General features: G+C 38.1%; 4 protein-coding genes across 4 annotated transcripts; 1 reads left to right on the top strand and 3 right to left on the bottom strand.

The window, feature by feature from the left end:
- Window positions 1-1687: 1687 nt before the first annotated feature.
- On the bottom strand, window positions 1688-11523 carry LOC146164897 (UBX domain-containing protein 7-like). Its single transcript, XM_083382206.1, has 10 exons — window positions 11437-11523; window positions 10701-10820; window positions 10588-10626; window positions 10256-10354; window positions 9606-9700; window positions 8484-8630; window positions 7419-7563; window positions 5943-6025; window positions 4401-5000; window positions 1688-3483 (listed from the first exon to the last, which is right to left on the bottom strand). The coding sequence occupies exons 1-10, from the start codon at window positions 11474-11476 to the stop codon at window positions 3322-3324; spliced, it is 1530 nt and encodes a 509-aa protein (XP_083238332.1). The 5' UTR covers window positions 11477-11523; the 3' UTR covers window positions 1688-3321.
- Window positions 11524-14890: 3367 nt separating this feature from the next.
- Window positions 14891-17528, bottom strand: LOC146164898 (lysyl oxidase homolog 3-like). The gene has a single exon (XM_083382114.1). The coding sequence runs from the start codon at window positions 17312-17314 to the stop codon at window positions 15137-15139; it is 2178 nt and encodes a 725-aa protein (XP_083238240.1). The 5' UTR covers window positions 17315-17528; the 3' UTR covers window positions 14891-15136.
- A 791-nt stretch (window positions 17529-18319) lies between these two features.
- On the top strand, window positions 18320-20783 carry LOC146164899 (testis-expressed protein 47-like). Its single transcript, XM_083382405.1, has 6 exons — window positions 18320-18497; window positions 18946-19033; window positions 19246-19433; window positions 20000-20060; window positions 20361-20450; window positions 20569-20783. Exons 1-6 carry the CDS (start codon window positions 18382-18384, stop codon window positions 20767-20769), a joined length of 744 nt encoding a protein of 247 aa, XP_083238531.1. The 5' UTR covers window positions 18320-18381; the 3' UTR covers window positions 20770-20783.
- Window positions 20784-21778: 995 nt separating this feature from the next.
- LOC146164900 (uncharacterized) lies at window positions 21779-25886 on the bottom strand. The gene is made up of 5 exons (XM_083382270.1): window positions 24574-25886; window positions 23828-24160; window positions 23237-23306; window positions 22927-22964; window positions 21779-22430 (listed from the first exon to the last, which is right to left on the bottom strand). Exons 1-5 carry the CDS (start codon window positions 25256-25258, stop codon window positions 22321-22323), a joined length of 1236 nt encoding a protein of 411 aa, XP_083238396.1. The 5' UTR covers window positions 25259-25886; the 3' UTR covers window positions 21779-22320.
- Window positions 25887-27156: the final 1270 nt, after the last annotated feature.

Raw genomic sequence — 27156 nt, forward strand, 5'->3', positions numbered from 1 at the left:
TGTACGTTTTTCCTGGTAGACTAAAAGTGTATCTCTTTTAAACAAAGCCCTATAGAATAGACCTTCGGTGTATTTTGTTAACAATGACTCACTTCTGAACTTCCAAAGCAAACAAAAATAACATTATGCGTTTTTCAACTCTAGTCAAGCCTTCTAGGTCTAGGTTCTTGGCGGCGGTATAAAGCAAAAGCAATTGTAAGGGAATTGACAACAAAGAAACGTTTCAAGATATTGCCTTTTCAAAGCAGGTATTGGTAATCGCAGACGGCATTGACCAGCATTGCATTGGCGCTGGGTCAGCAATTCTACCAATAAAAGTCTGAGTAATGTCGTACTCTGGCGCCTACATGGTCACTGCAGGCGAACTATTTATGCACCGATTTGACGTCCAAGAAGGGGTCACGACCCTTCGACAGCAGGCCAACAGCCTTGGTCCGGCGCAAGTGTGCGACACATGGCTACTAACGGCCTGTTAAAACAGGTGTCGTTCTTCAATCTGCGCAGTCTGGTAGAAGGCGTGTTTTACGTTTTAGAAACCACTTCACATCAATGAATTGAAAGAATGTTGAGTTACAAACATACAGTGTTGTAATGAGTTAGGTCAATTGAATTGACTAAATTTGCACTTAGGCAACTGTTTCAAATGACGTGACTCAATTTATACAAAAAAAATGTTTCAGCAATTTTGATTGCTAAAAATTTAAAAAAACAATGATCTTGACTTGATTTTTGTGGGGGGAAAGTAAACTAGTACTTGAAACAAAAATGAAAAAATTCCTAGATCCGCGCCTGACTGTGACTGCCCATCTTTGTTGCTCAGGTATGTGAGTAATGGCCAGTGTTGGCTTTACGAAACGACCGACCTGACCGTCCCAACTATAACAAAAGACCGCCTTGATGTCCGATTCTAAACCGTCGTTTTTAGATGAAAGAAGTGTTTCGGTACGACCTCTCGCTGACAAGTGGTCCTGTGGCAACCTTATCGCATTCTAATTAAGTAACCTTACTGTATTCTAATACCCTTTTTCTAATAAAGTTGTTCAGTGTTTAAATCGTTTGCTTCAACAAACTTAGCTCAATCGAAAGCATTTCTTGCGTTTGAATTACAAACAACGATTACAGATTTACAGAATACTAAAAAAGTTCGTTCGTGCTAATGCTGCTCAGTCAAGGGCATGTTTGTGAAGTATAATATTAAAAAATCCAGCAATAGCGGGTACAGAGTCATTGCGGTCAACCGTTTAAGCACACAACGCATTTTTGAGACAGCAAATCTGCCTGTTCGCCATTGATTTATTGAACAGTGCAATTGACAAAGGCCAAACGAGTTCGGCAAAAGGAATGGACGAATCGGTCTGGAAACAGTAGGTCGCGGAATAGGGGGTATACTTTAGGTACCCGAGGCTTTTATACCAACTACCAGTGAAAATGAAACGAAAATGGACGAAAAGGTGCATTTTAACTGACAGGTGAGAGGTGAATGGCAAATTTACGGTAGAGGCCGCGCTTTTTTGGCAAATTTCGCAAGAAGGATTCTGTACGAAACACACAAAAAAACCTAAATGTGGGAAAGAATTACTTGAATTTGTCCACCAATCACCATTTGAAAAACTGGTTACCAAAATAAGGAATTGTCCACAAATAATGGTATGCGCATTACAACGATATAATGATACCAAACGTGCATAACACCGGATCCATTAAAAAATTAAATTCGACTAAGTTTAATGGAAAATTCGCTCGCATAAATGTATACGTACTTAACAAACGTCCTACGATTGTATATGCAAAGATGTATAAAAGAAACCGCAGTCAAATGCGTTGACTGATACAAGCACTTCACGACCAACCTCAGGAAACAATAACGAAGTGATAACGATGAAGTACTGCAAGAAAAACTTCTAGTGCAATGTCTGGTCAGTGTTTGGGAAACATTAATTTGAATTATGGACGCCTGTCTTCGGTTCTATAAGCAGTGTACTGTGTAGGTAAATCTTGCGCAGCCACAGCTTGGTAGAAATGCATTAAAACTGAGTAAGTGCAAATTGTAGGGTTGGAGCGGCGCGGTGCCAATATTGAAACTTCGTTGATCAGTGGTTCTCAAACCGGGTAGCGGGTGCATTGTGCTTCGAGTGATTGGCAAGTGGGCCGCGGGACTTTTGGCAATTTCCTAAGAAAACTAATTCGTTTTACAAATATGAAAGAAGGCAAGCATGCGATGCTTTGTTTAACTGGTTTGTTATTAGGAAAGTAATAATTTCGGATTGGAGTCGATGCACGATGCCAAGTAGTAGAATCGTACTTGTTCGATACTAAAGTGGTATCGGTACCGATCCGATACCAAATTAATATAGGAATCCAGACCGATGTGCGATCCAGAGCAGAAATGTTATCTCGAAAAGACAACTAAACTTAAAATTTTGACCTCATAACCTTAAAATACCTTTGAACGCAACAATATTATCTACTTTTAGTCCAATATATCGGGTATCGGTATAGGAATAAAATGTGAAAACGGACGTCTTACAATTGTTATGTAACTATAAGCACAGAAAGTGTGAATTTTCTAAGCAAGCAGGGAAGTTTGATAACCACTACAAGAGATAAACACGGTGATTATAAATTAGATTAGATCGTTCGAGGAAAATGATTTAAAACATTTCAGAAAAATTATTGTGGCAAAAACATATTTCCAACAACAACGGACGGAAATGTGGTTCATCGTAATTAATATCCGGTTTCGATTTTAATTTGAAGAGGCAGTGTGCGTGCTGGTGGTAATGCTTGGTGAGGTCGTTGTGGATCATTGATGTGGACAAAGTCTTCGGTTCTAGATTGACAGCCCGTGAAGAATATATGACGTGTATTTTTTTTTCCAAACCTGGTCAGCTTCATTGAGGAAAAGAAGAGATCGAAAAACACACGAAAAACGAGTCCGGTCCAAGAAATCGGTAGATTTCCTTTTGCCAACAAATTCAACTCTTTCAAGTTTAAAAGTCTGATGGCGGTTTTCACGAGAGACGGTTCTCATTTGAATACCAACACAGCTTCACGAAAGGAAGACATCGAAGGAGATCACGCATAAAAAACCTGTCCGGCCTCCAGGACTATAGATGAGCAATTTCCAAGTCTTTACTTTGGCCACTCATTGGAGAAGGTCACGCATAAAAAACAAGTCTGGATCTTATTTGAGCGATTCCCAAATCTTCCCTGTGGCCACAGTCCTCCACCACGGACAACGAGTCCCTCGGAGGACTCCGGACCAACGTATTTCTTGGAGGAGTTCGGAGTTATGGCATCGACTCTTGGATGACACAAGGATCAGAGTAGCTCGCGAACGAAGACTGTCTCCTGCGGGCAGAGTCCTGCTTCCCGAAGTGTGGTAGAGTGATCCAGGTTTGAGAGGATGCGCTGCGGGAAGTTGGTGAGGAATTCGATCTTTTCGGCGCCGAGCTTCTTTAAGGCGAGGAAGTGATGCAGATCCTGCGAAGAAAGAATATGTTTTGTTGCGCAAAATATTAAAGGACGTTACAACAGCCGTCAACAAGTATGGTATATTGCGACGGTTGTGGGTTCAAATCTAACCAACGAAGGAGAAAAACTGTCGATAATACAATGTGGAGTCTGCATTACTTTAAATAAAAAATATGGACTGGAAGAAAAAACGGCAATAAGAAGAAGACCCTTCCCTTTTTCGCGAAATATTAAGGACAGTTTTAAAAGGGAGGTATATTGCCAAGGTTGTGGGTTCGAATCTAACCAAAGAAGGCTACAGGCTGTTTGGCCTTGCCTTCCTTAAACAGAAATTCGTAATTTATCGAGTGATAACGATTTGCTCCCACACAAATAAAACATTAATAAAAAAACGAGAAAATAGGTTTAGCCTCGAAAACTGTACGCTAAGTTGCATCTTCAAATTTTTTTTTTCATTAATGGACGCAGCCTTTTTTATGACTAAGGGTACTGAAGATATCATATCCTGGACGAAACACAACACGTCTGATGCCATTTTACCGGAGTTTTTCAACTTTAAATCCCAATTTTTAACAATCCCGCCAGAGGATTAGTAAAAAAAATGTAGAACATGATTGCAATGTTTTTGGGTACAACGATATTTCCTTTATTCGGTGAGTTGTCTATCTCTTTTGACCTCATTGCATTATTGTTTTTTAAGTTAGAACAGACAATAGGACAACACGATCCTAAATAAGACTTAGTTGCTCAAGAAAAAAATATTAACGAGCCAAAAGGCGGGCAATTCATTAATAATAACTATAGATAATAACTTTTTTATATTTATGACGGTCGCAGATAATGAGGGCTATCAAATAAAAACTGACGATTATACAAACTGGGATTTACATTTACTGAAGAATCAAATAAGGCAAAAACAGACTTACGCCAATTGTAGCGTCATCCTGCATCACCAGCTTCTCTCTGGCGCCATCTGGCAGCCGCAACATCAGGCAGCATTTCTTGCCGGGTGCCGCTGATTGGTCAACGACGCGGTCACGTGCCGTCGTCAGCGACGCTTCTGATTGGCCGAAGCCGTCACGGACCGGTGGCGCGCCGGAGAAGCGCTGAAGCGGGTCGTAGTGGGTTTTGAGCGAGTCCTTACCCGAAACGCCGGGAGAACGCTTTGGGAAGATTTTTACGAGTTTTTTTCGCGGTGGCGACGTCGGGGCGGCGTCCTGACGGACGGGACCGGGTGTGTTTTTATCCTGACCGTTACAAACCCTCTCATCTGCGCTCGAATCGGACGTTCCGGCATTTTTTCGCTTTCCGTTGGCCGATCGCTTGACGGCTCGCGATTTTTTGACGACCGAGACTTGATCGACCTCGATGCAGTCGTCGTCGTCTTCGTTCCGTTCCAGGTCATCTTCCTCGTCGTTGTCGTCTGATTGGGAGCTGTCATCTGGGGTGAGCGGCTGGTCGACGCTCTCCCGTAGCGAGGCGGCGATAGCAGCGGCCATTTGGGCGTCCTCGCTTGTGTCCCAGATCTCCTGAAGTACAACAGAAATAAATTTGAAAAAATCGGAACGTAATGGCATTGCATTGAGGTTGAGGGCAAATGAACGGAAGAGGGTTTCGATTGCGTTTAACCTCCACATGGAAACTCCACAGTAACAAGCAAACAGTCGATGGCAGTGGTCTTCAACTTGTGGGTCGCGACCCAATGTGGGGTCGCCTAAACCTTTTATGAGGTCGCCATCACTCGTAATAATAATAACTGCAGGTTTAGTAATTTTATTGCGCTTGTGGTTAAACGAGCGTAATTGCTATATTCCAACTGCTAACAAAATTAAAAAAGTCGTGTTTTTTGTGTTAACGTTTAATCCATGTGATAACTTAAATAGTAGTGAAACCACGGGTCTCTGCAATTGTATGCAACTTGAGCATAATATTCAATCGCTTGTGTTATTTAGAAGTTTAAATATTACTTATGAGAAAACAAACTGGGGTCGCATGTAAATGCTTATTTCATTTATATGTAATTTTGGGTCGGTTAATAAAAAGGTTGGAGACCACTGATCTATGTTATGCCTATAAACAAAATTCCAACCAAACTTATTACAGAAGCTCCTTCGCCAATCAAAACCAGTAATGGACACTCGTCGAAATCAGGGAGGCAAACAAAATGTAGGCGCATTCAGGCCAGTGGTTCCACACTATTAAAATAGTTTGCACGGAGAACCCCTTGCAGTTTTTTCGCAAGTCATAGTCCCATTTAGTCAAAGGATGCGAACAATAAAGTAGGTGCAGTGGTTTCAAACTTTTAAAACAGCTTGCATTTTGGATCCCTTGCGTTGTAGAGCTCCTTTTTTCGCAATTTAGTGTACCATTTAATTATAGTAAAACAATATGTATTTAGACAACAACAAAATACCTTGTGAATTATAAAACCATAAAAGCACTGATATAACAAGTCAGCAAAGTTTTACCTCGTTTTCGATCTTTCGTTTCTTGGTCGGTGGTTGGATTTTTTCGGCCGCCAAACTGCCATGGTTATCCACAAAGTCCAGCACTAAAAAAACAAATATTTAGCGCAACTATTTCAAGAAAATTATTTTAGTAACATGTATATCGAATTGGATTCGTATCCAATTCTGCCGTTTATATCGGTTAACTAGAACCGATATAATTTCTTCGTTTTATAATTGTAAACATTTTATTATTTTATTATTACAATTACAGTATACACGTGCTACAAAAGTGTAGTGCAGGGGTCGGCAACCTTTTTCTAGTCGCGGGCCAAAACCAAACTCAGAAAGGTCTCTGCGGGCCGCACAAAATGTTAACTAACAATTGTGTTATTAACATGTTAGAAATGTGGATCAGGCAGGCCTCGGATCGTTTTTGCACTTAAAAACGTGTTTAATTACATTTAAGGAGGCAGTAAAGTGTTGACGCAAAGCGCTAAAAAAGCGTTTGTTTGGTTTAAAATTAGAGTTCACACGTCGTCATCCGTGTAACGAATGAAAAGTGTAATAAAACTACTTTGATGGAACGCGATAACACTTCATCTATAGCTCAGTGTTTGTTAACCTTTTGGGTCAAAGTAGATCTGGCGAGCGAAGCGAGTGCGATTTTTTGGTTGTATACGGAAGTTTTCATACATTGCCGAAAATAAAAAATAAATAAAATGTTAAAAAATATATGTCCAATATTTTAGAATAAGTATGTTTTCCGTTTTTCCGCGACGCACTTGGCAACCTTCCACGGCGCAACGGTAATAAACAGCTAATCTAGCTCAAAAGACAGCATCAAAACGTAAACAAACCGGACGTAGAATGGTCATTCGCGCAAAGCGCGAAAATTTTTCCCTCTTACGTAGTTAAAATAGTCAAAAAGTATGTGAAATAGACTCGCTTCTAATTTATCAAAGAGGCGGCGGGCCGGCTCAGTTTCATCGGCGGGCCGGATCCGGCCCGCGGGCCGTAGGTTGCCGACCCCTGGTGTAGTGCGATTAATTGCTGTCACTGTAGGCCTCTAGGGTATAATGTAAAAAATAAAATATAACTTCAATAATTAGAAAAAGGATAATTAAAAAAAGGATTGATTAAAACAAATGTTTACTATATATATAAAATATATATATATAATATAAATATGCTGATTCGATATTCTAGATTCGTTAATCTTTCATATCCAAAATTCCTTGCTCTTCCGACAGAACTCCTTAATGAAAGTTGTGCAAACTTAGCTAATTGACTTTTTCGTGCTTAGTATGTGCTGTCTTTTAAATGAGAACAAAATATAGAGCTCTGTTCAAAGTAGTATTTTTCCAACCTACTAGATGTTAACAAATATTAAACGGACCTCATGGAAATACAACATAGAATATTTAGATTTTATGGCTCCCTTTGCTAAGGTTCCCAACCCCTGGTTTACTACAAAACAAACGTAAGATAACCTACATTGGGAGATGACGGCCTCCTTTGAGAAGTCCTTAAGGACAGCCAACCTGCCACCCGTCCTTGGGTCAAGGACCGACACGTTCGGCCAATCAGAAACCTTGTAGAAGGTCATGAACCGCTCGCCCTCCGAACTGTCGCTGTAGACCTGGAAGGAAGCAACAAAGCAGCTTTTTAAATGAGTGGAATTACTATTAAGTTAAGCGAAAGGTAGACTCAATACAAAATTGGAAACCCGTAGCGGTATAAATCACTGCAAGTTCGAATGTGATAAGACGTAATGGCCGTTTTTTAAGTTCCTTAAGTTGACGAATTCGATTTTTCATTCATTATTCATTTTTAATTAACTTTATTCAAAATGTTCTCGTTATTTTTATGACGTCACAAATCTACCTGTTACGTGCGTCACTGTGTCAATGTGACGTTAAACAGTTATTAACTGTGGTACTTGTTATGATTATTTTGCGCTACAATATTTTAACAATAATGCACAGAAGAGCAATTTCAACACTCAGCGTAAGTTCAAGTTATAAACATATATTTTAAAATCCAACTTTGTTACGCAAGACGTGAGCGTTGCCGTAAGCTAAAGCGACACCTACGCAGAAGTTAAAATCGACACTTCTACTTCAGCAGGGGTTCTTACAATTTTTTAACGCGGACCCCACAACAATTCTTTTTAGATCGCGCGTAACAAGATCGGCATAGAATTTTTACAAATGACACCATAAATTAAATTAATAAAACAATGAGGCTGAAGAATCCTGAAGTTTTTGATCCAGCAAACGTGAAACTGAAATAAAATATAAATAAATTACGCCTTTTTCAGTTTAACTCTTTTCTTTAAAAAAATTAATAATCCAGTTTTCAAATCATACACCATTATTTTAATTAGGCCTTCGTATACCCATTAAACCTAGTCAATGTACCCCAAGGGGTCCACGGACCACAATTTAAGAACCCCTGTACTACAGGAATCGAACAAAGTCGCTCGACCGGTAATCATACCAGTAAAAAAAACGGAAAAGCGAAAGAGTGTAAAAGTCTTAATAAAAACATGTGGTTAACCTGCCAGAAGATGAAGTTCTCTTTCACGAGTGCCTTTACCCGACTGTCACTCCACACATCACGGTTGAGCACCTGGCAAGCGAACTCACGTACGTTCTGTACGTTCACCATCAGCCATTTGTGCAGAAGGGAACCCTCAGCCTTCGCCTGCCAAACACTGTCATTAAATACTGCTAGGTAGGGATGTCCGATAAAATCGGATCTCGGCCGATAATTAACCGATCTCAAGTGGTAGTATCGGTGCTCGACCGATGCCAAATTGATTCGGGAATTCCAGCCATGATTTGCGATCTAATGCACCGATTCTACCTTGAAAGTAGTATTTTAAAACATAGTAATTAAACACTGCTAGGGATTTCGAATAACCCCATAATAACGGATTAAGGCCACGTCAATAACGTGTGATAAAATTGGTATTCGTCCAATTATAATTAATGGAGTGGTATAAAGTGCTAATTCAAAGAAATGTGGACGGTTTGGCCATGGTTGTTGTGGACTATTTTTTAATCCAAGAAATTTGGACGTTTTGGCCATGGTTTTTTGGCCACGGTTTGCAATGCAATACATCTTTTTTAATCTGGGAAGGTAATTCTTTAAAAATTATGTTAAAAAGCCAAGTAAAATAACTGTTTGGTACTGACGCTAAGCATGGCTGAAAATTGGGGTTGTTATAAGGTTTTAATTTTTTCAAATATGATTGACATCCCTACAAACTGCAATATGCAACCAGTACAGTTAGGCTTTTTAGATGAATTAGGTTGTTAAATTGGTATTATTGCTGTAAAATATTTGTGTACCAGTACTTCTTGTTTCCCCATTTACCAGTATTTGGTTTTGTTAAGCTTCTTTTTAAATGCTTAATTTCGGAGTAGCAACATATTGTACTGTTTGATAATTTTTTCACATTTTACACTTTTCTAGAATAACATTATTAATTTTATTGCTGCCACAGTGTAATGTGTTTGTACATCATTTTGTTTGAAAATTTAGCCAGTTGAAAAGGCCCAAATTAGGTATTTTCATCTTTTAGAAAAACTAAACATGGCAATTTACTACAATAGTGTTGAAAGAATGTTTAATTGACCCTGTTTGTACAAAATTCAGCTAAAAAGATAAACTGACTGTTAGAAAGGTTCCCTTGTGCATAATATCCAATGGAGGTCGGAATAAATCTTCCAGGCGCTTCAACTTCTTGGAGCCAGGCGTGATGTTGTCAACTACAACAAAATATAAAAACTTTTTAGACACAAACATTGAACAAGTAGATGTATATATTGCCTAAATGTTGATCTCTATGATAAAATTTTGTGTGTACAATAGTATTAAAACAGAAACAACATCATTTTAAGTTCAACATCATTGCCCAACTTTTGAGATACAAATATTCAACAGGTAGATTTATTAGGTGTTAGGCACTGACAAAAAACAGTTTTTCTATGCTAAAACTTTGTGTGCACAATAGTGTTAAAACAGAAACAGCATCTGTGAACTAGTTAAACATCATTGCTAAACACTTCAAAGTAACTAACAAGGTTCCTACCAAACAGGTAGTAACACCAGTAGGGAGAACTACTATGCCAAGGCGCCATGTGCTAAGTGACCTTTGACCACAAATAACAGAATGCTTAAACAATTAAATAAGTCATGAAGCACTAACACCAAGCGTGGTCAACAGTTTTGCAAACACATTGGTTTAATATGGACATCACGGACAACACGGAGTACTTCTATAATTCAGTTACCACTACTTTTTATATATATAGCTTTACTACCTTCTTCAGCTTTAAAATTTCGAAATCCATCAAAAACTGAGCGAGGGCGATTTCTGACCATCCATTGCGGGTTTGGATCAATGTCATCAACCAAAACTCCTGTAAATTAATAATGAAGCATTTGTTAAAAAATAGTATTCATTCTAATGGTCCCCATTTCAATAAACAAGTTTAGTTTTAAAATCTTCACACATTTTTGTGAGTATTAAAAAGCAGCATTCTATTTATGAGTATTAAAAAGCAGCATTTAATTTATTCCTTTTATAGGCTAAATTAATATTTGGCTTACTTACATAAAATAAACAGGATTTAATAATTAACATTTCAGTTACCTTTCGTCTGTGGTATTGGAGCCCTCACTTCTGGCTCTCCTAAAAAAGATCACACAACAATTTTTATGTAATTAATTATATTATTACAGCATTTAAGTAATGTTGAGAAATACCGGTAGTTGATGATGTTGGTTTACTTGGAGGAATGGGACAATCAAGATATGAAGAAACGGCAGCTTCTAGGTTGCCTGAAAATGCCTCCAACATTTGCTTGGCAGTCAATTCATCGCTGCCTATACAATACAGTATACCAGGTTTGTGCAGGAAGTACAATGTTGCTACAAAAGTAATGTGCATACACACACACTCACACAAACAGGTGTAGAGGCGATGTATAAAAAAACATCCTAATTTTCGAGCAACAAAGATTCATGTCCATTATTTTTGCCTGAAAACTTACGTCAAAATGCTGCAAAAGATATACCAGAAAGTCAATACTGCAGGCAGCATTTTAAGCTGGATAATGTTACTTTCTATTGGACCCATTCATGACAAAATGATGTTTGAAAGAAAAAGGCTAAAATGCAATCGGAATGTTGATATATTTTAAAACTTCATTTGCTGTTCTAATGGCACACCTTCATTCGTTTAATTTAATTCTTTCAATACAAACTAAAAATACATTTTTTAAATTGTTTTATGAATGAATAATCCAGCATTTTAAATTGAAATATATTTGCATGTGCAATGAGCAGAATCCATTTTGAATAAACACTGTAGATCTCACTAGTAAAGCACATCCCATAAATTTAAAGTTTAAATAGTTAGCTTGGCATACGGAAAAATATTTTATGATTTGTTTTTAAAATTGAGACAAAATAAATTTAATAGTATTTAAAAATATTTCACCTGTTACAGCAATGAAATCTTCAACTTTATCCTTTCCCATTGCAGCTGCAGCAAACAGCAACGGGAATTAAATGCTGGTAATATAAGTAATACCTGGACGAAAAAAGGCATAAATGGTAAAAATATATTATTAAATATATACCATTTAGCACCAAAACAAAGAAAACAGCAGAATATATTACGTTATAATACAATCGTAAATATTTTAATTTTTCTTAATTTGGTAGACCTGTTTAATTAGAATTTATAACGGCTCACATCAACCGACATATTAAATATTCTTTGAACGAAACTTTGTTGGTATTGTAAATAATGAAATATTTTAATATATAGTTTATGTCGCAAGTCGCTCTAAAAGAAAAAGTGTCGCATGTCGCATGGTAAGTGAACCGTACAGTACTAACATAACATTTTTAAAATAGGGTTGCTTTGTAGGAAAGGACAGTAATTTTTAATAGGTGATCCGTGAAACACATAATATTTTTTTTCATAGATAAACATGCTTTTGGGAGATTCAAGTATCAAAGGCTGCAAGATCTATTACTGAGGCACGATAAAGAATCCCATATTTATCAAAGTTGTAGTGACTTAAGTCAATGACTCACCTTAAGTGCACTTTAGTCCCTGCCAGATTGGAAACTTTGGATTTACGCGGAGGAGACGATTTTGCAACTTGAATTCGCAGGCCTTACTTTCCATCCTGGAGTCCCTGTTTTCAAAATACTTGAATTGAATTGATATGAGTACTTTGGAGAAATGACTTGACTTTAACCTTCTTAAAATGAGTTACTACCTCAATTTTTAGACTAAAAACATTTGATTGCATTGTGTTTCGTTTTTGGCGTTCGTTATATGGAAACGTTGCTGGATCAATTAATTAATTTTACGATTGCAAATCGGTGAAAAAGTTAGTAGGAACATTTCTCTTTTTATCAGCATGGTATCTGTCATGGAATGTAATATGTTTGTTTGGGTGGCCATGTAGAAAAATTTCACAGATGATGTGCCAGAGTTACGCCTAAATGTGACGGAGAAAGTTAGATTAAAACGTTACGTCACTAAGTTACGTTTAAGAGTGACGTCAAAATAAAGTAACCTTAAGAACACCAAACAGTGCGTTTATTTAGTTAGTTTTCGTTTAGAGACGTTTTCCCTACAATATAAAGGCTATATTATAAAGATGCCAAGATGATTTGCGCAAATTTTAAAAGAGTCGAGATACCATAGGCGTAGCCAGGGGGCCTGAGGGGCCATGCCCCCCCCCCCCCCCCCCCCAAAAAAATTTATAAATATTTTACTGTTTTAATTTGTTTGTTTTTTGGCATTTATGAGCAGTACCACAACAGTCGATCACAGGCATGCCACACCTTCAATTGTCACGCACTGTTACGTCACAAACAATGTAGTTACGTTTGCTATACTTATTAATGCATTTTTAGTATTTTTAGACAGTTTTTGCTCCTTGAATGGTTTTTGAGTATTGCGTTAACACTTAGTCAGTTGCTGCTCGAAACGGGTTGCTAACATTGTTATTTGTGTTCGTTCCGGCAGTTAATACAATGACAAAAGCTAAACAAAAAAGTTCAAACTTTTTGCCCCTCCAAAAAAAATTTTGGCTCGCTACGCCACTGCACGATACTATGGTCTATTACAAAGTGGATAAAAATACTAAATTTTATTATTTGTCTGAAAAAAACTGAGACACATTGAGACTGACTTACATTATTGTGTCAAAATAGGTACTTATGTCATCCCAGAAATAAACTTGCATTTACGTAAATAGACAATAAACACATTTTATGGTGCCACGAACTTGTGCCCCTACCCTGGATCCGCCCCTGGTATCCGCGACCTCTATCTAAAAAAAATGTATATGACTCAATGTTTAGATTGATGAAATTGTTCAACATTTAAAATTTTTTTTTTTTTTCATTTAGACTAGTGGTTCTCAACCAGTGGGCCATGGCTCACTGGTGGGCCATAAGAACATTTGAGGTGGGCCACAGACCAATTCAAAATATCTAGATTTAGTTTCATTTGTGTCACTATATGTAATTTTACAGGAATAATGGCTTGGGAAGGAATTAAAAAGGAATGTAAGTTTATTGTTCAGCCGCAAGTATTTTACTATTGCACGGTTGAATGAATAATATGTTTCAAAATATGTTCTGCTGTGTTTTGTTCTAAACCTATTTTACAGTTTTTTCTTTCATAAAAATTTATTGGGCCACAGATATGTTTTGCAACGTAAATTGGCCACGAAAGAAAATAGGTTGAGAACCACTGGTTAACACCTAGGGCACGTTTTAAAGGTAAAACATACAAATAAGTCATACATTTAAAAACATAAAGTTCAATGCATTTGCGACATACTTTAAAACTAAGGGATCGGCAACCTTTCGTATGCAATGTGCCAGTTTATGAATAACTTCAAAATATCAACAACTCGCGTGCCAAAACATTTTTCTATGTGTATGGTTTTGCACATTAAGCTACCTGGCCAAATTATTGGGTTGTAAAAAAACAAAACAATGACCGGTAGGGTTATTAGAACCGGCCAATTAACAATATCAGACACTCATTGCGTTAGAATTCATGGGTGATTTTTCTGCATTTAACATTAATTATTTATGTAAGCTCGTAATTGTTGTCTTTATAAGCGGAGATGTAAATGCTTGTCTACCTGGTGGCAATATTTGCTACAGCAGTTGTGAATTCATCACTCGAGTCAATTGAAGCAATGCAAAAAGTTCTAATATAGAAAAACGCGACAATGAAAAACTTTGTCAGAAAAAGCAACAAAGAGAAAAAGGCGGAAAAAGCACAACACGTGTCCCCGATAAACACAGACACAACCGGTAACCGTTGACAGAAAATAGACTCAAGTTATCCCTACTGATTTAAAACACCAAATATCGGCGTCAAATTTCGTTTAGCCAAAATTAGCAGGCTTCCAGGATAAAGGTCGGGCTGTATATGGAGTTGCCAGACGTTACATCATGACCAGAAAAAGCCTGGCGCGTTTCACCGCAGTGTACAAAGGCAAACGTTGGGTCATAGGAAAAAACAGCAGCGGAAAATTGAGATAAACAATTGAAACACTGGTGCAATTTGGCAAACCTTAAATTTTGAAACGCTGAAGTATCACTTGCACATAAAAGAGACAAAGCGCAGATAAAAGAAGGACAAGCACAATATTCTTGCTTTCTAATCACATCACTTTAAAACAGTGGTTCCCAACCTGGGGGTCGTAAGAGGTTGTCAGGGTGTTTGCCGGGTCTTATTTGTGAAACCAAAAATTGATAACAAACAAAACTATACAAAAAATAGCGCAGTGTAAGGAGTAACAAAATATGCTAGCCTAACAATTATGTTAACGTTATTTACTTGAGAGTCACCTTTATTCCTGTTTTCAACAAATAAAAGAAAAAAAGGGGGTCGCGTCGGTTTTAAAACTAGAAGCAAGTCGCGACAACAGGTTGGAAACAACTGCTTTAAAAGCCGATACAAAAATAAATATCATAATCAAAATTTCTAATTTCTTTTAAGATTTGCTAACAGACCACGCTTTGTTACCTGCTTTCAAAATCAACTATAGTGTAACACATAATTTTCTAATTCAAATAACGCAGTGTCTCTCCCGGCCATCGCTTCCGGCTGGGCCAAGCCTAAAATTCCATTCCGCTAAGCAGGTCAACGGTTAGACGTCGTACTGGTCGGACAGGTTGCAGCCCCAGGCCCAGACACGGAAGCCGTCGTATCGCAGGTGGCAGTTGGCCTCGTTGTTCCCCAGGTCCGACTCGGCGACGAGCGCGTGCGGGTTGACTCGCACTCGAAAGCGGTAGTTGCCGCTCGGCACGTCGGTAATGTCGATCCACTGGCAGTCGATGTTGTACTGGTAGTTGTCTGCACAGCCCACAGCTATGCCTTGCGTGCCGCCGCCCGGCTGATCACAGTCAAAGCGCTTGCTCACGCCCGGGTCGCACTCGCTGTCCTCCAAGCAGAAGCTGGCCTTGTGGCCTTCCGCCATCTTCGTGCCGTTGTCGGCCAGGATGTCGTAGTGGGTGAACTCGGCCATGCTGTGGTAGTGGCCGTGACATTGGTGCCATATCCACTCACTTTGCATTCGTTTCGGGCGGAAGTCGGCGCGACCGCGGTTCCAAACCCGTGTGGAGAAGCGAAGGAGACGCCTTGAGCTGTACGAGTTCTCGGGCTTGTAGGCCGAAGGCGCAAGGCACATCTCCTCGGCGGCACACTGCAGATTGTGCAGCGCCTGTTGGTCGAGGTGCAGCGAGTTCTGTAAGAGCGGCACGTCCAGCACCAGGTCCGGTGACATTTCGGTACAGATGACCCCCGCAAATGGCGCCAACGACCTACTGGGTGCCGAGCAACCGTCCACAGCAACTGAGTGCGCGCAGTGCTGTAGTGCCGCTTCGTCACCGTTGCACTTAACGCTCTCCATAACCGGCGAGGTTATATTGGGACTGCCCACGTAAAAGTACACGTCCTTTAGGGCGTGCAACGCGAAGCCCAAACCCAGCTGTCTGCAAACTACAAGCGCCTCCTTTATCGTCCAGCCGGCGCTGCATACCGGGCCCCAGTGCTTGTGCACCTTAACCTCGACGCGGCCCTCCATCGGGTTCCTGCCCCCCACAAGCCTCACCCTCTTGTCGTGATGGGTGCGCGGAACATGGCAGGCTACTCCGGCCTCTTCCGAATGTGAGCAAACCGGAGCGCTCGGGTCTTCATCGGGTGCTCTCAGCTCATGCCAGCAATTGGTAAGCTTGCTCTCGTTGCCTTTGCACTTGATATCAGAGATCCAGACAACGCCTTGCGCCTGACCAAAAAATGAGTCGATAACGGCGCGTTTCGCCGAACCGAAGCCGAGCTGACGACAGGCGACGCTGGCTGCTTGTAGGTCAAAGCCGCGGTGACAAACGCTGCCCCAAAGTCCTGACATCTTTATCTCTAAGCGCCCCTCGCCAGCGCGCGAACCGGCTCTCAGTCGAAGGTCGCTTTTCTTGACGTGCTTGCGCCAGCTTTTGCGACTGCGGTGCGTGCAAGTGACGAAGAGCGGCTGACCGCTGGCGCAGCCTCTCATCTTGCCAGCGCTCGCGATTTCGTGGTGACACTGCTTTAGCTCGCTCTCAGTGCCATCGCAAATTAAATCAGCCATCAGATGCCGGCGTTTCCGCTTTTTCTTTTCGCCCGAATCGCCATCGAACTCGTGCTCAACCCGCAGCGCGTCCGGGAAGCCCAACTGGCCGCAAACGACCCTGGCGGTTCGCTCGTCCCAGTTGTCCGAACACACGCGATGCCACTTCTTGCGGTAGGCCGCTTCTAAGTATCCCTGGTACTGGGGCGTACGACGTTTGGATCCACGCCCGGGCCTGAGCCTCAGTTGTACGAATTCGCTCAAAGGCCCGCGGTCCAGCAGCTCGTACCCTGGCAGGCGTCGCTTGTTGCACTTTAGGCCGGCGTCTTCGTGATGGCTGCAGTCGTGTACGCCCCAGCCGTTAAACTGGCACTCTGAGATGTTGCGTTCCCCGCCGGAGCACTGTACGTTGTCCATTAGGATCTCACCCTCACCTGGGCCGAACTTGCCGCTGTGAATGTACTCGAGTGCGCCGTCGTATCCAAGCATGCGACAAACGACGTTGGCGCCTTCGATGTTCCAGTCGTCGTCGCATATTGTTCCCCATGAGCCGTTGTAAAACACTTCGACCCTTCCTGTGGTGGGGCCGTCCCCGCCGGCCAAGCGCACAGCCAGGCTCTCGGCCCCTCGGTCCACGGCCTGCGGTTTGCCTTGACCATAAGCAGAACTCGCAAGGTTCGCCAGCAAAACGAGACTTGAAACCAGCAGTTGTCTAAGCCTCATGGTGAACTTTAGCTGCTGGATTCCGCCTTTGCAAGTTACAGCACCTCAACTTTCTGTTAATCTGTTCTGCGAATGACTGACACTGGACTGTTTGGTTCAAGTCGATGTCCGGTGCATTACATGCCAGTTATCACGTAGTCGCGAAAAAGGCTCAGTTAGCGCTCTCCATATAACTCGGAAACGTCAATTGCCATTTAGCAGGCCACTGTCTGGCGACGCCGCGGGCCCGTATAAGCGCAAGTTAGGAAACCACCAGCGCATTCGTTCGCATACCGCTGTCTCACCGGCGCTCAGACTGCGCGTTTCTCTTTTCTATTTTTCGCCCGTTGACGCCTTGAAGGCAAACGTCGCCTTGGCTGTTAACTTTTCGTCGGCTTTCGCCGTTTGTTTTACGACAACCTTGGACACAAAGCCGCGACTGTTTTGGGGAAATATTGCAACATAAAAGGTCACAAACTTAGGTCTATGATTCGATCGGAACCCACAGAAAACCCGTTAAAAGAAAAGATTAGACAATCGTATTATTGGATTTTCGTAGAAAGCCTTTCACGTTGGGAATTAAAGATCAATGTATTTAAATACCGTCGAGACATTTCTTTCATGTGTTACCATATTTGTACATTGATTCTTTAGTTAAATAGTCTACTCTATCGCCGCTTCCATATAAGCCGAATTCGCCTATAATTGTAGCCTACTTAACGTTTTATTACACCCATTTTATTAAAAAAAAACGCATCGCTATCGGTCATTAATATATTGCCTTGAGATCGGTCATCCATGTATTGCTACATATTTTTAAACTGATATTAGGTGTTGACTTCTTCGAGTCAGTTTAGTGGTTTTTTAACTTTAAAATACCTTTAAATAAAATTTGTCTGTTGCATTCCGATCATTTCAATTCAGACATCTTGAAAACGAAAAAGTGGTATTTAACCAAGCGTGACTGCGACTGTTTCTGTGGAAACAAGAATGCGGTGATTCCCCAAACTAAAAATTAAAAAATACTGGTAAACAAGAATAATACTTTTAATATAACCAATTTATTGAAGCTCTTAAGCGTATTTGCAATGACTTCAATTCAAGACAATGAACCGGACTCAACGGTCTACGAATCTAGGGTTTCATATTTTATGCTTCTTGAGGAAAAGCAACGAGCTTTAAGTAAAAAGGCTTTACTGCACAGGTAGCACCGTATGAAAAAAGGGCGCTCTTTCACTATTGTACGTAAAAATTAATAAAAAAAATTTTTTCTTCAAATACCGCTTACCACAACACATATTGTTTGGGTTAGGGTGCGGGTTAGCGTTTGGTTGAGGGTGGGTCAAGTTATTATTAATAATAAACATAATATTACTTGACCCACCCTCACCCAAACGCTAACGCGGCTAACCCAAACAATATGCGTTGTGGTATGCGGCATTATTATTATTTTTTTTGCATAAGTTTTTATGTACAATAGTGAAAGAGCACCGAAAATAGTAACTATGATTGCAGAATGTTAAATTTGACATTAAAAGAAAAATAATTTAAGTTGCTAATCTATCTAGAAAGTTGATCATTGTTTAATTACGTGAACAACTGCCAAACACAACAGAATATGACCCTTTATCACAGATTCACAACTTTTACAGGTTGGTTTATATTGCTAAGGTTTCGCCAGCAGTTCTGGACAAACACGAGTTGGGAGCCTACTACGAAGAGTTGTTCAAAGATTTGCAGGTAAAGTATATAATATAGAAAAATATAGTATAAAATATAGTAGTACTACTTTATCTAGTGAACTGGCATAAATAATAATTCGTTTTTGAAAGTTTCAATTTTGCCAAAATAATATTTGAAAGGCACAATGACGAATAAATATTAATTATCCTTACACATTGTAATTGTACAAAATCGTTCACAGCAGATTTAAAATGTTTATTCTTCTACAGAATGACCATCAAGCAGAAGGGGTTTCTGGTATTATGCTGATCTATCCTGGCTATGTGGTTCACATGGTTGAGTCTTCAATTGACATTATTTACGGCATTCTAAAAGACCTAGAAGCAACCACTTCAGATGGATCAAATATGTTAACTGACACAAAGATTTTGACTATCAGTCATGACGTACCAACCAGGTAAGTGACATTTTTAAATGAAAATAAAATGATTGCCATGAACCAACACTGTTAGATGTGGCTATATATTCTTCCTGTACACAAGATGTCTCCAGGAAAGGTTAACCAATTAATGCAGCAGGCTGTGGTGCCATGGTTGTTTCTCGAAGAGAGTCTTTATGTGAGCCTGTGTAAAGCAGTTGGTAGAGTGATAGTCAATGTATGACCGAAAGTTGTGAGTTCGAACCTCATCGCATGGTAGTTATTTCTATCCTGGCCTTGCTTTCACTATAGATCAGGCTGACTGATTTAGGTAAGCCATTCCGATGGCATCTTGTTTACCAAATATGGGTGCCATTATTATTGGCATGTACGACTTTAGAAGGGCTTGATAACAAAATACACTTTGTGTATATGTACATTTTGGTATATACTGACACCACTTAACCTAACCACATACTATTAGTGACTTCTTTGCAAAATTACTAGAATATTATTACATACTATGTTTCTAACAGTGCTTTGTGATCATTTTAAAGATTTTTAAATGAACCAGCAGGTATTTAAAACTATTTTTACTCTGATAGACTTTACCAACAATGGAGCTTCAGAGTTCTAAACATTTCTGCAGGAAGAGAAGAGTATGAGGTTAATTCCCAAATTAAATTTGTATAAATGTTTTTATGTCTTAAAAAAATGAAATAAGCATGGTTTGTGTTACAAACTGAATAGTAAATGCCAAACTTAAAAATTGTGTCATATATTTGACCCAAAACAAGCATTTTAGTTTCCTCTCTTATTTCCAAACTCTACTCTACCCAATTTCATTATTTATTTTGACTAAATTTTTATCAGAGCAAAACTGTTTATTTTTCTATAAATAATGCCCGATAATAGGTGTTGTGCCGAAGTAAAAAAAATCCTTTAATTAATATTAATTGATCACAGGGAAATGAAGGCGTAGAAGAACTTGTTGTGGAGGCTGTAACATCTCTTCTGAAGTTGGGAATGTTCATTTTAAAATCACCAAAACTTAACGTAAGGAAAACTTTTAGTTTTAGAATTTTGTTCTATATTAACATAACTTCTGTTTAAACTAAATTTTATTTTCAAACTTTGATTTCTAAGTCCAAACATTTATAAGTATTTACATTAGGTTAAAAATGCAATGGACACCCTTCATGAAACAGTGCCAGAACTCCTGATACCGCAAGACCAGATTGGATATCTTTTAAAGCGCCCAGAACTGGATTCACCGGCAATGTTTTTAAAAGCTTTCAATCAACCAGTGGACACAGTTCTGGACGGAGAACTTGTTTGGCCTGTGGCGGAAAATATTGCAGTCAATGTGAAATAAATTTATTTTCTTTACTGTGGTGTGTTCATATTTTATGGCATCTCTAACAAAGTACGTTCTTAACAAATATTAGAAATGCAGCATGCTTGTTATAGGCATGATTTTGTAATGTTATATTGATTTGTGACCTTTAAAATAAAACAAAAATTGCCTAAAAATGTATTTAAAAATATAATGAAATTTTGATCGAACACAAATCAGTTATTTGTTTCGGGTTTGTGCAAAACTCATGAAAAGGCTTATAGTTAATATTTTGATAATTTCAAAAAGTTAAACAACTACCATACTAAAATTCCAAAGAAAAATAAGACGCTGGTTATTTTAGAACAATGCTGTGATAACAGTTGAAATACAACAAAAAATAATTGCAGAAAATTACCTAGCATATTATCGAAATGGGAAATGGGATAATCACAAGCGAAAAATTACAGCTAATGCTGTTCAATACATTCATCTAAATCGGAGGTACACACCTAAATAAAGCAAAAACGAAGTTCGAGCTGAACCTAATGCGATAAACTAAACCTGGGTTGTTAATTCTGCAGCCTCGTTTATACCATATTTTGCTCTAATGAAGATATAATACAGTTAAAATGTTGTTAATTTTGATAAAATTTTAAATAAACGACAAAAAAAACTTACTATAGTTGTTTTAATTTTGTTTTACATGCATTTTTTTATTATTTTGACCAAACAAGTAAATTTTAATTTAAAAAATATATGCCCTAGTTCGTTAATGAAGAACTTTCAAATAGATTTATTAACTTAAGAATTACATAGGATCCATTTGAAGCATATTGAATCACGTATATTACATTAGATTACAAAGAAATAATAGGCAAAAATATATTTAAATATGAAAACTTTTTTTTTAGTTTTTACTTTTAACAATGACTATAATTAAATGTATTATTTAAAAAGTGCCTTAATCATCTTTATACTTAGAAAATTTTGTATATATCTGTTTATTTTTTTTCCACAAAAAAACACATTGCAAAAATACAGCGAATAGATTTATTTTCAACACTTACACGAAATAATACTGTAAAAAGGTAATAGGATATGTAACAACAAAATTAAGTGGGCAGTTAAAAGCAACAGTGGACTCCTTACTTCAGAAAATCAAGGCTTTGTTCCAGGATGCCAAAGATGTTCAATAAAAAAACAATATTTCGAAAAACGTCAAATAATTTACCCAAGTAGAATCACATTGATCCAACAATAATAAAAATAACACACCTTTAAAGTATAGTTTTCGAGACGATTGTGGCCCTTTGCAGTTAGTTAGTCAGATGGGAAAATAAAAAAATTCACAAGACAAAAAGGTCTGCTTTTTTATATAGTAGCATTTTTTAACCCTGCACCAATACTATATAAAAAAAACACACACAACTTAATATTAGCAAAAGAGGAATAGCATGTTTGACTAAAAAGGAATAGAAACTAAGGTTGATATTAGTGCTAGCAACACAACACCAATCTTGACAAGGTAGGTATAAGGAAACAGAATAATAAGAGCAATATAAGGTATTGAATAGCAGTATCTTCAGTTTAGGCTTGGATACTGCTTGTGAGATGACTCAGCATGTGTTTGGCACAAGATGCACGATCATCAAATGATTGAGAGCAATAAAAACAGTTGAAACAAGGAGTTGGTGCCACTGCAAACATAGGTAGTTTATTTGACTAATGAGGTTTTAAACTACCAGAGTTATAGGCCTATTTTAGTCAGGTAGTTTTGCAAAATAGTATGAAGTGTAAGGTGGATAAAATTCTATGAGAAAACATAACAGCAAAAAAAAATAAAAATGAAACTATGTAAGCAGACAGTTATGTCTGGCAAACTGTTTGGTTAATAGATGCACCACTCTAAAACAAAATATCTAAATAAGCGTGATAGCAAGTCTAAAAATAGAATGGAAATTTAAACATACGATTTTAGCAATAGCACAAGGGTTTTGAACTAAAAAATGCTAGCTGTCAATTCACAACGTCAACGTTTTATGAAAATTGAAGATGGTTTTATTATGATAAAAACAAATACTGCATTGGACTTAATCGTGTATTTGTTTAAATGTATTTTGTTTAAAGAAGAAAACACAAACTGCATCAAGATAATATTGTGGGCAATTCTATTTGTATAGTATTGATACTTACCAATAGTTGCAGGTTCTGGTTTGTCTAGCAGGATTGAACTAAAAATAAAATATTCATGTTATGCTGTTAGGTAACAGCAGAATAGTCTAGTAAAGCTAGTAATTCAGGTCAGACACTAATAAACCACATTTATCTTTGCTTTGGTCGGCATTTATATTGAAAGGGTCAAGTTAATTGGCAATATTACATATTCAGTGTTACATGCAGGCAGATCACGACTTCTTATGCTAAAACAATAGACTTTTTATATTAAAACAATAGCTCACTTTTAATACTAAAACAATAGATCATTTTAACAGTATTAAAATACCTTTCAACCTCCATTTGTTCGCAGTTTGTAGAAAGCCTCCTGGTTCTTTTGCTGCTTGGCCCATCAGTATCTAATGTAGAAAAATGTCGCACATTAGAAATACCTAAAGTAATTCAAACATTGTGTTAAATTTGTAACTTGTGTAAAAATTACTTCAATTTTGATTCCAGATGTTGGGTTTTAGGTAGAAACAGTGCCTTAAATAAAATCTAAAACTTGATTGTTTGAAGATTGGCTTTGATTTTCTTGGGACAAATAACTCCACATTGCTTTGAAGGAAATATATATAAATATAGCAAGTTTTGCCAAATATTGTTCTATTCATTTAAATTTAATATATATATATATATAGATATATATATGGGTACACTATGCACAGATCTGTAACATAGCTTGATATAATTGCAAAGCCAAAAAGGTCCAGTATATCGTCATTATCTAGTGTTTCACATTAATTAAAGATGATACAAGCTCGTATCAAAACGTCTAAATCAAGACTGAAATGTGTTAATCACCTTTTTGGCTTTGCAATTCATTATTTAAGCTATATATATATATATATATTTATATTAATGTGGTTACAGTACCAACCTTGGTCATTTTTCTCTTGATCACTCTGGTTGTTCTTAGGTGCGTTTGGAATGTGAATGATTAACAGTTGGTCACTCTCGCTTTCGCTTTGATCCGGTGAAGACGACATCGTAAAAACGTTCACTTGAGGTGAATCTGGTTCCTTGGCAACGCGGCAGTTTTTCAGCTTGTCGCAGACGGTGCGCTTGCGGCTTTCTTCACGCTCCAGCGCTTTGGTGAGACCGTTTTGCTGCTTCACAAGTTTAAAGGCGAACTTCTTGCTCATGAGCGAGATCACCTGCGAGAGGTATCTCCTAGTTTCGCTTCCCATGTTGTTTGTGGACTCTGATAAATCTGTACCAATTTTTTATATGTATTATGTTATATTAAAAATGCAATTTTAATTTTCAAGGTGTAGCATTTGACCTAGGATTAGAGAATAATGATTTTAAGGTGATTTAAGCTCATTACAGAAAGTCACTACAGTCTAAAATTACTAGTTAGTTTAAAATACCGATTTTGTTATTGTACCTGGGTAGGGTTATTTTGGGCAATAGAAAGCATATATATGCAATACAAGTTAATTGCCAGACTTACTAGTTACATTTATTTATAATATTGCATGTAAATAAATAAATTAACAACATATTTTAAAAACACTAACTAGACTACATTTTAAAACAGTTTAATAGGAACACAAGTTTGATTTTTTGTTAAATATTTAAATACCTGGCCAAAATAAAAATTTTTATCAAACAAACGTCTACCTGTTACTCCAGCATAGCACAGTCTGTCCTTTTTACGACAAGTCTCAAGAAAGCGATTAATGCTCAGCAGCAAATCCTGCTCGGCAGAACTCATTCCAGGCGATGCAGCCTTGGCTGCGACAGAACAGGAGGCCACATCAGACCAGGGACAAGTATTAGCAGAAGAGACCTGTCTGGAATGACAAATCGGCCTTGATTCACCACTTTGACCTTCAACGTCAACGTTTTGCGACGAAGTTGGAGCAAGGTCGCTGTTGTTTTTAGCGAAAGTAAACTGGCATTCGAGTTCGCTTCTGTTGGACAAAGCCCAAAGCTTTGCCACTTCCAGAAAGTAACTCACAGGAAGGACGAACTTGTGCGACGATTTTTCGACAAAACTTGTCCTGTCCGACTCTGAAGATTCTACCGAGGACGGCATCAGCCGGTAACTCTTGGGAGACGCATTTACGAATCTTGTCTGTGCCGTTTTTTTAATGTCACCTGTCGAGACTGGCAGCCAAGGTGACAAAAAGTCTGGTGAAGAAAATAGGGTTGCCGTCAAGCGTTTGTTTTGTCTAGAGTTGTACAGCGAGTTGCAGATGGTTGTTGACGCCTGATTTGTGGGAGTTGAAAACATTCCAGCTGACAAGGAACTGTTTAGGACCGGTAAAAATGGAACGGCTGGTGAGCACTCATTTTTTAACATCTCCAGTGAACAAAATAATAGGATTATTCAGGAATCATCTTGGCAACTAAATGTAAAGCAGCAACCTTTCACTACAATGTGTATTCACTTTATTATAAATATACTAATATTTTGAAATAGAGTTTATCAAATTTATAGAATTTGCCAAAACAGTTTAAACAACCACAATCATGTGCTATGAAGAGCAAAAGCTGGCCAGATTTAAGTAGCTTGAAAATGAATGTTAAAGCACAAAAACAGTTTGATTGCAAATATGTTGGCAAAACAGTTTGATTGCAAATATCTTTAGTGTGCAGGCATGCAATTAACAACTGTCTCATACCTTCCAGAGTTTTGAAATTCTACCCCCACTCTTCCAAAATACATATATCAACTGATAAATCCCTAGCGCTGGCCAAACTTTAGCCCTCTCCTACCACAGCGTTGAAACAGCTACTATAGCAATGCAAATAATTAAATTATTTGGGTAACCGGGTGAGGGTGGGTCAAGTATTATTATTTAAGGCGCTGGTCTAGAATCCTACTACAACTTACATTGTTATTTGGGTTAGCGTTTGTGTTTGGATAGGTCGTATATTATTATTAAATGATAAATATAATAATACTTGACCAAGCCACACCCAAACGCTAACTCTCCCCCTGACCCAAATATTATGCGTTGATTTAATAATATTTGAACGCTGTGGCCTGTGGTAGGATTGTAGACCAGTGCCGGATTCTGGACTTGCGCCAAACTTTTTACCTAGGTTTGCAACAGTAGAGAATGCGGACTGGCCACAAACTTACCATAATTTTTTAAGTTGACTTTGTAATTACTAAATTAGGTAATACATATTGCTTTAAAAAAATCACGGGCGCGCTACTCATGCAAAATGCAGCCTAACTGGCCTTTTACCATTTTTTATAGACGTTGTTTGTTTTGTTGAACTAGTTAATTAACAAATTAGGAATAGACATATTCTTAACTGAAGTACAGTAAAATTTTAATATTTCATCATGTGATTTGAACCGATTCGGGAGGTTGACTTACACCCCACAATTAAAGAAAAAGTTGTATAAAGTTTTATAAAAACAATTTTAAAGAAGTTCGTCATAAAAAGAGTCGCCTCAGTGCTCATAGAGTTCTAAACGTCACGCATTGCTAGGCACGGGAAAGGGGTTTAATCAGGATAACACATAACAAAGACCATAAAAAAACTCTTTGCAAAGACGGAGAAAAATATACAAATATTAGCTTCCCTAATGATTCGCAACGTAAAGCTAATCATACAGATGTTTAAAAATGTTTTTGCGCAACGCACGGTTCAGCTTGATTGCAGTAGTTATGGGCCCTAGTAGTAGTGGGGGCATTTTGTTTAGAGCGGTGCAAATTACTGCCACGATTAATAGACCTAAGCCACATTTATACTAATGAAAAAAAGCTATTGAGAAAAAATGGGAATATCTAGCTCTAGGTAACCGGTAGGTACTAAAAAAGGGATTTAGTCTTATTTCTAAATATATTTAAAAAAATGTCGCAAGACTCATAGATTTATTAAATTTGCTACATGTAAACTTAAAGAACACTTATGTTGAAAAAAAAGCGAAAACTTTTCTATTCAACGAAATTATATAGCGCGTTACAAGTAGCCTAAGAAGATTTTGGAAACAGATACCGGTATAAATTCCGAATTAAAAGGGATAATCGTTGCGAAAGATGAAGAACCACAGCCAAGTTAGGTAAGTGACGACAAAAATGTAAAAAAAAGCAACAGGAATTAAATAGATTAGGATGCGAATGTTTTCTGAAATTGTTGGACAACAATTGTTGTCATCATTGTCATCTGATTGATCATGTTCTTGTCGCTGAATTTCTTTAAATAAAATTAGTTACAGTTATTATTCCGCCTGTGCCTCAG

This window comes from Ascidiella aspersa, chromosome 2 (genome assembly GCF_963924565.1).
Source record: "Ascidiella aspersa chromosome 2, kaAscAspe10.2, whole genome shotgun sequence".
NCBI lineage: Eukaryota > Metazoa > Chordata > Ascidiacea > Phlebobranchia > Ascidiidae > Ascidiella > Ascidiella aspersa.